This window comes from Pelophylax lessonae (assembly GCF_965119305.1).
Source record: "Pelophylax lessonae genome assembly, chromosome: 13".
Lineage (NCBI taxonomy): Eukaryota > Metazoa > Chordata > Amphibia > Anura > Ranidae > Pelophylax > Pelophylax lessonae.
In genome coordinates this window covers 105,409,256-105,423,283 of record NC_138780.1, presented here as the reverse complement: position 1 = coordinate 105,423,283, position 14,028 = coordinate 105,409,256, and the positions used below count along the sequence as shown (strand labels likewise).

Below are 14,028 nucleotides of genomic sequence, written 5' to 3'. Positions count from 1 at the left end.
AAATATTGTGTCCCAAGGGCACTCTTGGACGTTCGACAACGTCCCCAAACCCAGGTTCGTTGCAACTTCCCTCCCTCCTGCAGCAGAAAAGAAGAAGGTTCTTCTCAGTTATGTGGATACCCTACTGGATCAGCGAGCTGTCGTACCAGTTCCCGAAGCGGAAAGAGGTCAGGGAGTCTATTCACCTCTCTTCCTCGTCCAGAAAAAGAATGGCACATGGCGCCCGGTAATAGATCTTACATATCTCAACAGATATCTATCCATCGGGAGAGATTCAAAATTGAATCTCTGGTCACAATACAACACTCGGTCCTTCCAGGGGATTGGTTGGCATCAATAGACCTAAAGGATGCGTATTTCCACGTTCCTGTGGCAAGAGAATACCATCAGTTCCTCAGGTTTGCTGTCAATCATGTCCACATGCAATTTACATGTCTTCCCTTCGGGCTCTCGACTTCGCCTCGCACCTTCTCCAAGACGCTATTGGCAATTGTGGCCCTCATCAGAACCAGAGGTATCAGGTTACATCACTACCTGGACGATCTTCTTCTTCTGTCCCAGGACAGGTCCCAGCTACTGATACATCTGGAGCAGGTGATCCTTACTCTTCAAGAGTTCGGTTGGATTCTCAATTTGGAGAAGAGCCATCTGGTACCCACGCAGTCCCTGGTATTTCTCGGAGCACTGTTCAACACGTTGAATTGCACCATATCTCTACCAGAGGAGAAAATCCCAGTAGTCCAGAGCAGGGTGGCTTTCGCTCTTGCTGCCTCCCATCTCACTGCCCGTCAGTGTCTAAAGGTGGTAGGGACTCTAGTAGCTACCTCGCCCATGGTGAAGTGGGCTCTGTGGAAGTTGAGACCCTTCCAGAAAGGGTTTCTACATCAATGGACGACAGAGGACTTATCACAAGTCATTTACCTAACACCATTCATGAAGGGGTGCCTTCCATGGTGGTTACGCCGTGCGAATCTAACCAACTGCCACTCAATTGCTCCGATTTCCTGGGTGACGATAACCTCCGATGCCAGCAGTACCGGTTGGGGAGCCCATTGCCTGGCGGAAGTGGCACAAGGCAGGTGGAATTTCTCCAGTCACGGAGTGGTATCCAACATCCTAGAGTTACGAGCCGCCTTCAAAGCCCTTCAGGCTTTTCACCATCTGACTCAGGGAGCCTCAGTGCTACTCAGGATGGACAACACCACGGCAGTGGCATACGTCAAGAGGCAAGGTGGAACTCGCAGCATGTCTCTACTCCACGAAACAGAACCAATTATGTCCTGGGCCCAGCAACATCTGGCCAATCTCTCGGCGGTCTTTGTACCAGGAGTGTTGAATACGGAAGCAGACTTCCTGTCCAGATTTCAGTTGGACAACAACGAATGGTCCCTTCATCAGGAGGTGTTCAACTGGGTTCTGTCTCTGGGAATCTCACCGGAGGTGGATCTCTTTGCGAGTCCACGCAACAAGAAACTCCAGAAGTATTATACGAGGTTCAGGGATCCCCGAGCCTTCGGAGTGGATGCCCTCACGGACAGATGGAACTTCCAGTCTGCCTATGCCTTTCCTCCGGTGCCAATAGTACTCCAATTCCTGCGGAGACTGAAGATGGAGGAGGTGGAGGTCATAGCAATAATTCCCTTCTGGCCCAACAGGCCTTGGTTTCCTCTGCTGTCCCTTCTCAGCTTCAGGGATCCGATCCCTCTTCCTCTCAGGCCAGACCTTCTATCGCAGGGTCCTACTCTTCATCCATGCCCTGCGCGGCTACACCTCAAGGCCTGGTTCTTGAGAGGGGGAGGTTGGAGGCTCTCGGATGTCCAGAAGAGGTGATTCCCACTCTTATGAGTTCTAGAAGAGCCAGTACCAACAGAGTTTATGAGAGGATCTGGGCAAGGTTTATGAGTTATCAAGCTCGGAGCCTGGGTTCAGCAGGCACCCCTACTATTCAGCAAATCTTAAGTTTCCTACAGTCCGGGTTGGATCTATCCCTCTCGGTTAGTTCTCTCCGGGTACAAGTTTCTGCCATCTCTGCTTTCACCGGGATTCAGTGGGCAAGACATCAACTGATCCAACAGTTTTTTAAGGGTGCAGTCAGGCTAAGGCCGCAGAGAAAGCCAAGATTCCCGAAATGGGATCTTCCGTTGGTTTTGGACTTCTTTACTTCAAAAGATGTTGCTTCCATGTCCATCAAGGAGCTTACACTGAAGACGGTATTTCTGGTGGCTATCACCTCTGCTAAGAGGGTTTCAGAGATACACAATCTGGGCTGCAAAGAGCCTTTTCTGACCTTCTTTCAAGATAGTGGTCCTAATCCCTATGCTGGGGTCAAACCCTAAAGTAACATCTGTCTTCCATGAGAATTCTGAGATAGTTCTTCCCACCTTCAGAACAGATGAGCAGTCCTTAGTCCATCCTCTGGACGTGGGCGACACTCTGAGTCGATACTTAGAAGCCACATCCTCCTTCCGTCAATCAGATTTCCTGTTCGTTCTTCTCCATGGAAATAAGAAAGGAAGGCGTGCTTCTTCAAGAGCAGTGGCTGCATGGATTGTTCAGGCTGTACAATGGGCATATAGAGCAAAAGGCTTGGCTCCTCCAGAGGCGATTACAGCTCATTCTACCAGAAGCATCGCTACGTCCTGGGCTGTTTCTAAACATGTCGCGCCTGACGTAATCTGCAGAGCAGCCGCCTGGTCGTCTGTGAATACCTTTCTTACACATTACTGTGTAGAACCTGCTGCTTTATCTTCAGTTAACTTTGGCGTTCAAGTTTTGTCAATTGACAGTGCCAATTAAAGTTTTTTTCTTTGTTCAGCATCTTCCCACCCGGGAGTGTATAGCGAGTTATTTCCCGAACGTATGCTGCCATGGAGTCTGTCAGGAAAACGGAAAATTGATATCAAATACTTACCGTAATTTTCCTTTCCTGATGGACTCCATGGCAGCAGGAGTCCCCTCCCAATTCCTGAGTAGGCTAGTTACAGAACACTGATGCTGAAAGGGAGCAAAGATTTATGGGAGTGGGGTCCTATGAGGTAGGAGAGGAGGCGGAGCCTACCCGAACGTATGCTGCCATGGAGTCCATCAGGAAAGGAAAATTACGGTAAGTATTTGATATCAATTTTCCGTTTTTCCCATCAGCAGTATATAGCAGTCTTGTGACTTCTATTGGTGTCTGGTTAACGCTTGTAGGAGGAGTTTTCATACTGCTCTCACTGTTCTAAAAGACTGCAGGACCCCTGACCCTCTGTCTGGACAGTGCTGATTGGCCCTGTGCTGATCACATGCACTCTCCCAAGAAAAAAAAAAACTCTCTAGCAATACACACCAAACTGAGCAGGTTCAGCTTGTCCCCCATCCTCTGTACTATCCGGAGATGAGTTTGGGACACTGGAAGAAGGTGAGGATCAGAGGAGACATGATCAAACAGCATTTTTACATAATGCAGGCCCTTAGGTTTCACAATAAGTATAGCAAGCATGCTTTATTATTATACTGCATATAAACACTGATTTTACAGTTGTGGGTTTAGTAACACTTGAAAAACAAAAACCTTTTATGGGGTTCCAATGTATTGTCGGGTAAGGCTGGCCATACATTATACAATTTCATTGTACAATTTTCCTTTAGATTTACCAAAACCTATAATATAAAGTCAAACCTAAACACTTTAAATTTTTATGCAGTTGAGCAGGCCCTTGCCCTACATACTTGAAGGTTAATCTAAAGGAAATTGAAAAATAAAATTGTATCCATGTAAGGCCGGTGTTCTATCAGAATAGGCGACCCATCAGATTAGGTAACGGAAGTGACGTTTGGTCAGCTGAATACTTACTGCGTATGCGCAGGTTTGCTAATCTGAAAGCACAGCTTCAGTCGTAAGGCGCCAGCGGACATCTTACTACACCCAGCTGAGTCTTGAATTTCACAGTCATTTAATGAATAAAGTGAGCGTATATAGATCAATATATTGTATTGAGATCTGTCATGCTGTTTTCAGGTTTTATTTTCAAAGCCTAAAGGTTTAGCGCTGACCAGTGCGGAGTGTACAAAGATGGCCTCCGCCACCTTCCTACTGCTGGCGTCCAGGTTCTTTCAAAATGTAACATTCAAAACAACATCACAGATGTCAATATACTATATTTATATCCACTCAGTTTATAGCTAAATTGACTGTGAAATTGAAGACGTAGCTGGGTGTAGTAACATGTCTTGCTGCCGCCTTCTGACTGCAGGTGTTTTGTCACATTAGCAAACCTGCTGCGCATGCACAGTAAGCATCATTTCCATTACCTAATCTGATGGGTCGCCTATTCTGACGGAACACTAGCTTAAGTGGTGACGAATTTTGTTGGGGGACATACTTTTTCCACTCCTTTCTTCATTGTGTCATGTGTAAGCTCTAACGAGCAGGGCCCTCTGGTTCCTCTTGTACCAAGTATATTGTAACTGTAATGTCTACCTTCATTTTGTTAAGCACTGCGCAAACTGTTGGCACTATATAGATCCTGTATAATAATAATAATATCAAACATGAGCTAAACAACAAAAAACAGTTCTGCTTAAGTGAACTAGTAGGAGCTGTCCTTCCTGTACTTCATGTTTGAGTTGAGATGAAGTGGACATGAGATAGTTTGACTGTCTTTTAGCAGACTTTGGGCTCAATTCACAAAGCTGTTTTTTTTTTTTTTTGTTCTGGTGTTATTTCCTTAAAATCATGCCTTATTTTCCCCATAAATCTCATATGACAAGAAAAGGCACACCATGTTTTGTTTAGTCAGTTCTACTATAGCTTTACTACTAGTGCTATTACTGTATATTGCTGTTTGTCAATTGACTTTTACATTGAACTTTTCACAAGGTTCGACAAAATAACAGTAAGATTACACCACTGGCCATCACCCCTTCAAATAAAACCAGCGTCAGGGTGGTGATAGCTGGAAGTCCTATAGCTCTTTATGAAGGGGGAAGGACCAGTTTAAGGGGGTGATAAAGGGTATGAGAAAATAGAGCTTTCAACAGATCTCGTGTGCAGTGCACGTGGTTGCGGCGCATTGCTGTGGCATTTAGAGGGTTAAAACCAGTAGAGTGAAGGCATCCTATCAGCTCTCAAATGCCTTTGAAAATCGATCCAGCTGCAGATCGCTTTTGAGAAGTGTGACAGTCTGAATTTTGCCTTAAGGGCCATACACACTATAAGATTTTCTGAAGACTTTTTCCTTTAGACTTACCAAAACCATATAATATGAGGTCAAACCTAAACACTTTCAATTTGTATGCAATCAGGCCGGCCCTTGCACTACATAGAAAAGGTAAATCTGAAGGAAATCTAACCACAAAAGTTGGATAGTTTGTATCCAGCTTTAGTGAATCAAATCTTTTGTCAGTTTGTTGCATTATATTACCAAGTGATTAAAAAAAAAGATTCCCTACCCTGGAAATGGGGTTTATGCAAGGGTGAACATATAAAAATGTACTATATAAATCATACGTTACAAAAGTGCGCTAAAATATAAAACAAGAGAACAAAACTATCCATAATGTGAAGACAATTGGGATCAACAACTGAAAAAGTCTTTGCATCCAAAAGAGAGTGTTCTCAAATAAAGGAAAACGAACTGATGAATGGTAGATGTGAGGAAATAATGAAAGGTGGGTGTAACCTCTTCCCAAACAGCAATCCAAAAAAGTGACTTTTAGAAAAGCATATCATTTTGTGATGACACCCAGTGATAGGAGTGGACTCTTATCACATTAAAGAGAGATGGAAGCGTGTACTGTGATATCCAAGAATCCAATTGGTCAGCTAGATGGAATGGAATCCCAAATGGAATGGATCAATCGTCAGCTTCCCGGTTGGGGGGGATCTATAGGCTTCCAGGGGTAGGGATACCACCAAGGAGATCGTACCAAAGAGAAGAAGGGACTAATAGTGCATTACCTCCAAATTTATTGATAAAATGAAGTGGAATTACACTTACAGAATCCAGAACGATAAACAGCATACACTTAATAAAGTCACGGTCGCCTGCAGTGCGATCTGAGACAAATAGCAGCACGGCTGGCTCCCCCCGACGCGTTTCCACTGATGAGTCGGCTTCTGGGACTGTTACAATACTTATTTTGCTCCTTGAACTGCAACCCAATTTATAACATTTGTATCAGTGTTAATTTTGGCAGCAAATTTCAATTTAGTTTTAGTCTTAGTCTTCGGACTAAAATGGCATTTTAGTTTTAGTCCCATTTTAGTCTTCTGCAAGTGTTTTAGTTTTAGTCGTATTTAGTCGACTAAAACTCCAGTATATTTTAGTCGACTAAATGTCCTACATTTTAGTCGACTAAAACTCATTTTAGTCATCTATAATCAAATGGGTGTAGTTCAATTGTAATTTGTAATGCATTATTTAAGCATTTCTCTACAATTTCCAAACTCATTATATACTACTGCTGGTCCTGGAGTGAAAAATCTAATATGTTATTTATGGTACTAAGCTTTGAGCATGCACCAGTGTTAATTTTGGCAGCAAATTTCCATTTAGTTTTAGTTAATAGTCTTTTGACTAAAATGCCATTTTAGTTTTAGTCGTATTTTAGTCTTAAGACTAAAATGCCCTTTTAGTTTTATTCGTATTTTAGTCTTAAGACTAAAATGCCATTTTAGTTTTAGTCGTATTTTAGTCATCTGAATTATGTTAGTCGACGAAAACGTTTAACACTGATTTGTATCATGTGTTTTTTCTGGATTTTTGGTTAATATTCTGTCTCTATTATTTAAAATACACCTATGATAAAAAAAAAAAAATTATAGACCCTTCATTTCTTTGTAAGTGGGTAAACGTACAAAATCTGCAGGGGTTCAAATAATTATTTTTCCCACTGTAGCAGTGCAGTGTGTTTAAAGGCTAGTACACACTAGTTTTTTTTTTTTTTCCAACCCAGCGGACTGAACGAAAAAAAACGTAATGCTCAGGTCAGAGCAGCTGTACTAACAAACCAATTTTAGTAAAGAGATCTCCCCTGCTGTTCTATTGTGTTTTGACAGCAGGGATGCCCACCCACCAGAACACTGCAGGAGTCGGTAATTGCCCTTTGACAGAAGCCGGCCCGGCTGCAATACACATGGTCTGAATGTCACCCGACATTCAGCCCGTGTGTACTAGGCCTAATATATATATATATATATATATATATATATACACATACACAGTAGCTCACAAAAGTGAGTACACCCCTCACATTTTTGTAAATATTTTATCCTATCTTTTAATGTGACAACACTGGAGAAATTAAACAATGCAACAATGTAAAGTAGTGAGTGTACAGCTTGTATACTGTAACTGTGTAATAGCCAAATAGCCCTTTATTTTGTTGGAATACAGCCCTGCGGCCCAGTCTCCGAAGGGAGGGGATCATGCTCTGCTTCAGTATGTCACAGTACATGTTGGCATTCATGGTTCCCTCAATGAACTGTAGCTCCCCAGTGCCGGCAGCACTCATGCAGCCCCAGACCATGACACTCCCACCACCATGCTTGACTGTAGGCAAGACACACTTGTCTTTGTACTCCTCACCTGGTTGCCGCCACACACGCTTGAAACCATCTGAACCAAATAAGTTTATCTTGGTCTTATCAGACCACAGGACATGGTTCCAGTAATCCATGTCCTTCGTCTTCTTGTCTTCAGCAAACCGTTTGTGGGCTTTCTTGTACATCATCTTTAGAAGAGGCTTCCTTCTGGGACGACAGCCATGCAGACCAATTTGATGCAGTGTGTGGCATATGATCTGAGCACTGACAGGCTGACCCCCCCCCCCCCCCACCCCTTCAACCTCTGCAGCAATGCTGGCAGCATTCATATGTCTATTTCCCAAAGACAACCTCTGGATATGATGCTGAGCACGTGCACTTAACTTCTTCGGTTGACCATGGCGAAGCCTGTTCTGAGTGGAACCTGTCCTGTTTAACCACTGTATGGTCTTGGTCACTGTGCTGCAACTCAGTTTTAGGGTCTTGGCAATCTTCTTATAGCCTAGGCCATCTTAATGTAGAGAAACAATTCTTTGTTTCAGATCCTCAGAGATTCTTTGCCATGGGGTGCCATGTTGAACTTCCAGTGACCAATATGAGAGAGTGAGAGCGATAACACCAAATTTAACACTCCTGCTCCCTATTCACACCTGAGACCTTGTAACACTAACGAGTCACATGACACCGGGTAGGGAAAATGGTTAATTGGGCCCAATTCTGACATTTTAACTTAGGGGTGTACTCACTTTTCTTGCCAGTGGTTTATACATTAATGGCTGTGTGTTGAGTTATTTTGAGGGGACAGCAAATCGACACTGTTATACAAGCTGTACACGCACTACTTTACATTATAGCAAAGCGTCATTTCTTCAGTGTTGTCACATGAAAAGGTATAATAAAATATTTACAAAAATGTGTGGATTGTACTCACTTTTGTGAGATAGTGTGTGTGCGCATATATATATATTACATAAATATGACTGTTCAGTTCAGTGGGCATCAAAGTATGGCACAGTGCACTGTTAATATAACAAACCTGGTCAGACACTCCACCTCCCCTTCTTTGCAATACAAGGCTGCATGAGGACAATGGTGCTTAGAGGTGTCTCTGTTTTTCAGCTTTGCCTGCATAGAGCACTGTAGTGGGATTAATTTTGCAAACCTTAATTTGAGGGAGTACAGGACTATAAGGAGATTAAAAAAAAAAAAAATAGGTGTGAAACTTCAGCTACCCTTTTGCATTCATTATCTTTTTCTATGCAGGATTAGACCCTGAAAAGCACCTTGGGAAGACATTGGAAGAGATGAGACCCTATCTGAAACGGGTAATGTATTATCTTATGTGAATTGCAATTGAATATATATTTGCTTATGGATAGTGTTTTCTACCTATAGAGATGAGGTGCTTGTTGCCCTGTTTGGAAAATTTTGTATGGATCAGGTGATGGTCCTTGTGCCCCTAGATAGCTGTACACCACTCGGATACCTTTACCTATTTATTCTCAATGAATTAGACTTTAAGAACCCTCATTGGTTTTTTTGTTGTTACAGCTCTCTGATCAGTATGGTGTCCATGTGTGTGGAGAAGGAGGAGAATATGAGACCCTCACCTTGGACTGCCCCCTCTTTTCAAAAAGGATTGTTGTGTAAGTTAATTGCTACTATAAACATCTCACATGTTTTATGGTAATAATTCTGTAATATAAATGTTATCTGTATATTACATTATTTTACGTTTCCTAGTCTTTGTCCTATGCTTCTATGTTTTTAATCTGTTGTCTGCAGCCTGGATTTTCAAGATTTCCAGCTTCTCATATAATCATCAGTTTGGAACCATGTCTTATACAATATAAAAACTAGAACAAAACAAATCTAACAGCGCTGCCCATCAAATTGTTCAGATGTTGCTTTCTTTTGCTTAAACAGGGAAAATTGGAATTTGGTTATTATCTGTAGCTTATTCTTTGGCTTGTGCTTGTCTTAATTAATAAGCTCTGTTTTCAGTTTTCAGTTATTGAAAGCTGAGCAGGAAGAATTTATAGAGAAATTACAGGCCTTTGTAGATTGTTAAGGTTTTAAAGCTTCTTTCTTTCTACAACCTAAAAAGTCTGGTACTGGTGCTGGTATGTACAGTATTGTTAAGGCTGGCCATAAAAACCTAACTTTTTGTTCAGATATGTGGGTTGTGCTACAGTAACAATACAATTTAGCTGCTAGCACAAAATGGCAGAATCGTAAAATTAAATATAAAGGTTCTGCACTTATTATAACAAAACCTGATATCAATATTATGAAATAAAATATCAATATTGTGAAATTAACGTGAATGACTTTGTGTATTGCTAACAGATGATGATGAATGAACAATGTAATAGTGTAATCAAAATTCACAAATGCAGTATCAATATTATCAAATAAAATCTCAATGTTGCAAAACAAACATCAAAAATCACTAACACAACAACCAAAAAATTGAATGTATACAAATGTGCTCCAAGTCCATACAAAATATGTGTTCAAAGTCCATAGAAACCCAATTGAAACGTGAACCAGCGTTGAAAATATAAAAGAGTGTGGTGAATAAGTACAACCAATTCCCTACAGGGTCCCCCAAAGGTGTGCTCTCACCTGGCAATCTGACCCTCACTACAAATGTCAAAATCGCATGAAACAGCCCATACACGGGTCAACCATCCAGTCAGTGGGAGGAAAGGTGCGCATTCGGGATGTCATTCCCCAGTAGTTACTAGGATCTTGAGGTCAATAAAACAAAGGACAATCCATAGTGCTCTCTGTTAAACCAATTTTATAAAAAATGTATTATTTAAGCACTTTGATGCCAGGCACTTTCACCACCTTCCTGCCCAGGCCAATCTTTAGCTTTCAGTGTTGTCGCATTTTGAATGAAAATTGTGTGGTCATGCAACACCGTACCTATATGAAATTTTATTTTCTCTTACGTCCTCCGACAGTCGCCGCCTCTTCATATTCGTCACATATGGGGTATTAGACTTTGCTCCGAAGGAGTAGCTAGGCAACAGAATATGTTAACAATAAAGCTTTAACATATCCCACCCTCAAGGGGTGGTCCCCTCAGTCAATACCCTCCTACTTCCTGCAACCATATCTCAGTTTTAATGTCTAGCTTGTCAGGAGTGGCTGGCTCTCTCTGTGCTGGGACTTTTTGTCCCAGACTCTTTCTTCCTTTTAATATTTTGTTTGAGTTTTCTCTCTACCTTTACTTAGCTGTTATTTTTGTCAGCATTAGTTAGTTCTTCGGACGAAGAGGATCATGCGGACTGGGTCTCGGGCTGATCCCCCTGATCGCAGGTCGTGGGTCAGTGGCTTCCCAGTCTGCCATCGAGCGTTCAGCCAGGTAACGCTCCTGGCACAGTGAACGACCCATCCCTGTTCGGTGCAGGGATGATTGGTGAGGTGGCTACCTCACCGGACGCTGTGCGGTTTCTTAACCGCCATTGTGTGCGTCTTGAATTGCGACTCTCCCTGCCTCATGTGCAGCGGCTTGTTCGCCTGTGCGGGTTCCCCACGCCATGTGAGGTAAGTGTATCTATGTGGGGACCTGTCTGTCTGGGGGGGGTCTCAGTCTGGGACTGTGTAACCTGCCTTTATTCACACTGCTTGTCTCCCTATCTCTCGGCTGCATGCTGTGGGCTGCAAGGGGGGGGGGGGGGAGCTGTGTGACACTGTGTGTGTCAGGCTGGGCAGTGTGGGAAGCTGTGTGCTGTGGGGCATGTTTTTAATGGCATGTTGGGGCATATACAGCGATCGCTGCGGCGATCTAACATGTATCCATATAATGGGATAAAATTGTGTGTGTTTTTATGCACTGTGGAGCGGCGATTTCGGCGCCAAACGACGCCATTTTACCGGCGCCCGCTCCGGCCGCATGGTTTACATGCACGGCGGCCATTTTCTTGTAGCCTCCATGGGCTTACATAGAGCGCCCTGGCAGCATCACTTCCTCTTTCCTGGAACACCGATCGAGGCAGCAGCAGCAGCGGGGTCTCCTCAGGTTTTATCCTTCTATTCCTGTTTTCCATTGCCTGTATTCAGTCTGTATATTCCCTGTGGGGGTCTCATTGTGCCTGAGTGTGGTGCGGTGGGCTGCGCTTGCCGCGCTTGCTGAAAGGGGGCAGTTAACCCTTGGTTGTCTGGCATACAGGGGCAATGGATTCTCAGGAGGGCAAGTTTCCCACAGTATTGGTGGAAAGCCAGGGGACCGCTGTTTCCCCCCCAGGGGGGGATTTAGCCACTATTGTGGCTGGCCTTGCTGCCCAGGTGCAAATGCTGGTGGCTGCTCAATCTACTAAACGGCCCAGAGTTGCTCTGTCCTCTGATTCTGAGGGTGAAGGTGATGGGGCTGTTCTGGCAGGGACCCCCTTATCGGGGTCCCGCTCCTCTCTTGATCTAGTGGGGTCTGAGGTGGAGGCTGAAGTTGAGGGGGTCGATAATTCTCCCCCTGGCTCGCCTGAAGAGCTTGCAATCATGGATGAGTTGATTGCTTCCATTAAGCAAACGCTGCGTTTGCAGGACGAAGTGTGTCCCCCCGCTGCCTTGGCGGCTTATGGGACGCAGAGAAAACGCAGGACGCCGCAGGTTTTTCCCTGCAATGCTGATTTTCAGCGCGCTGTTAAGGATCAATGGCGCGATCTGCGCAAACCTTTTGCGGTACCAAGTAAATTCAAGCTGCGTTATCCTTTCTCGCCTGCCACTGATGAACGGTGGTGTGTGCCTCCGCCAGTGGATCATGCAATTGCGGTTTTGAACAAAGCCACTGCGATTCCTGCAGAGGGTTCCCCTGTTTTCCGTGATGCCACGGATAGGAGACTGGAGTCTCTTGCCCGTCATACTTATTCTGTTACGGGTTCTATGCTTAAGGCTCTGTTTGCTTCTCTCATGGCGGCCCAGGCGATCGCAAGTTGGACGCAGATGCTTAGGCGCGTCCTAGTGGCCGATTCGGCCTCGGCGGCGACCCTGGATATGGTGGATCAGATCCACCAGGGTGTCATGTATCTGTGTGATGCGGACCTGGACCTGATTCCGTTGGCTGCACGTGTGCACAGCGTGGCGGTGTTGTCTCGCCGCCTGGTTTGGTTGAAATGTTGGTCGGTGGACCAATCTTCACGTAAAACCTTAGCCAATCTGCCTTATGATGGGTCTCGCCTTTTTGGGGAGTCCCTGGATGTATTGATTAAGGGGATCACCGGGGGTAAGAGCACTCTCTTGCCCCATTTCCCCAAGGCTAAGGGGGCTTCTGGAAAGAAGCATGCGAATTTTCGGCCCCCTCAGGGGTCCTTTCGTGCCTTTCGGCCGCACTACAAGGGCAAACCGTTCAAAGGCCAAGGCTCTCAGAAGAAGCCCTGGTCTGGGAAACAGAAGTCCGGCCAATCCGGACCTGCGGCCCATAACAGTTCGGCCTGAAGGGGCGCCCTCACCCAGTTTTGGGGTGGGGGGACGCTTGCTCGGTTTTCTTCAGCCCTGGTTGGCCCGTGTGCGGGACAGGTGGGTTCTGGAAATCGTTCGATCTGGTTACAAGATCGAGTTTCTCTCTCGGCCGGAGAGCAGATTTTTTCCCTCAAATCTACAACTGTCTCCAGAGCGCCTGCGGGATCTGCACCTGGCGGTGCGGGACCTGAGGGCTCAGGGTGTGGTGGTTCCGGTGTCTCATCGGGACAGATTTCGGGGGTTTTATTCCAATCTGTTCACCGTGCCCAGGAAGGAGGGCAAGGTTCGTCCGATTCTGGACTTGAAGGCTCTGAACCGCTCTGTGCGGGTTCGCAAGTTCCGCATGGAATCCCTGCGCTCGGTGGTGGCTGCCCTGGTTCCGGGGGAATTCATGGCCTCCATCGATTTGAAGGATGCGTACCTTCACATCCCCATATTCGAGGGGCATCAGAGATACCTTCGATTTGCCATTGCGGAGGATCACTACCAGTTCGTGGCGTTGCCCTTTGGGCTCGCCTCGGCTCCGCGGGTCTTCACCAAGGTGCTTGCACCGGTTCTGGCATTATTGAGGGCCCAGGGCATTTCTGTCCTGGGGTATCTGGACGACATTCTGATTCGGTCTGCGACCAGTCAGGGTCTGGAGAAGGACCTGTCTGTCACAATGCAAACTCTGCAGGAGTTCGGTTGGACGATAAATGTTCCAAAGTCGACACTGAGTCCGTCGGTTCGTCTTCCCTATCTGGGAATGATACTGGACTCGGTGCAGGCGAAGGTCTTCCTGCTGGAAGACAAACTCAGGACTCTTCAGGAGGAAGTCAGGTCCCTCAGGGACGTTCCACACTCGTCTCTGCGGACGTGTATGAGATGTCTGGGATTGATGGTCTCGGCCTTCGAGGCGATTCCTTTCGCTCAGTTTCACACGCGGGGTCTCCAGGCGGAGATCCTGTCCAAGTGGGACGGGCGACCTCAATCTCTGGATCTTCAGATCTCGTTGAGTCATCGCACCAGGGAAAACCTTCTGTGGTGGCTACAGT

General features: G+C 45.3%; 1 protein-coding gene across 1 annotated transcript in view; it reads left to right on the top strand.

Annotated features, from left to right (window-relative positions):
• Nucleotides 1-14,028, top strand: part of DPH6 (diphthamine biosynthesis 6) — a 203,690-nt gene that overhangs the window by 71,360 nt on the left and 118,302 nt on the right. The window contains exons 6-7 of the mRNA XM_082275013.1: nt 8,792-8,853; nt 9,080-9,174. Of these exons, the coding sequence (XP_082131139.1) occupies nt 8,792-8,853; nt 9,080-9,174 (157 nt within the window). The remainder of the gene's footprint in view (nt 1-8,791; nt 8,854-9,079; nt 9,175-14,028) is intronic.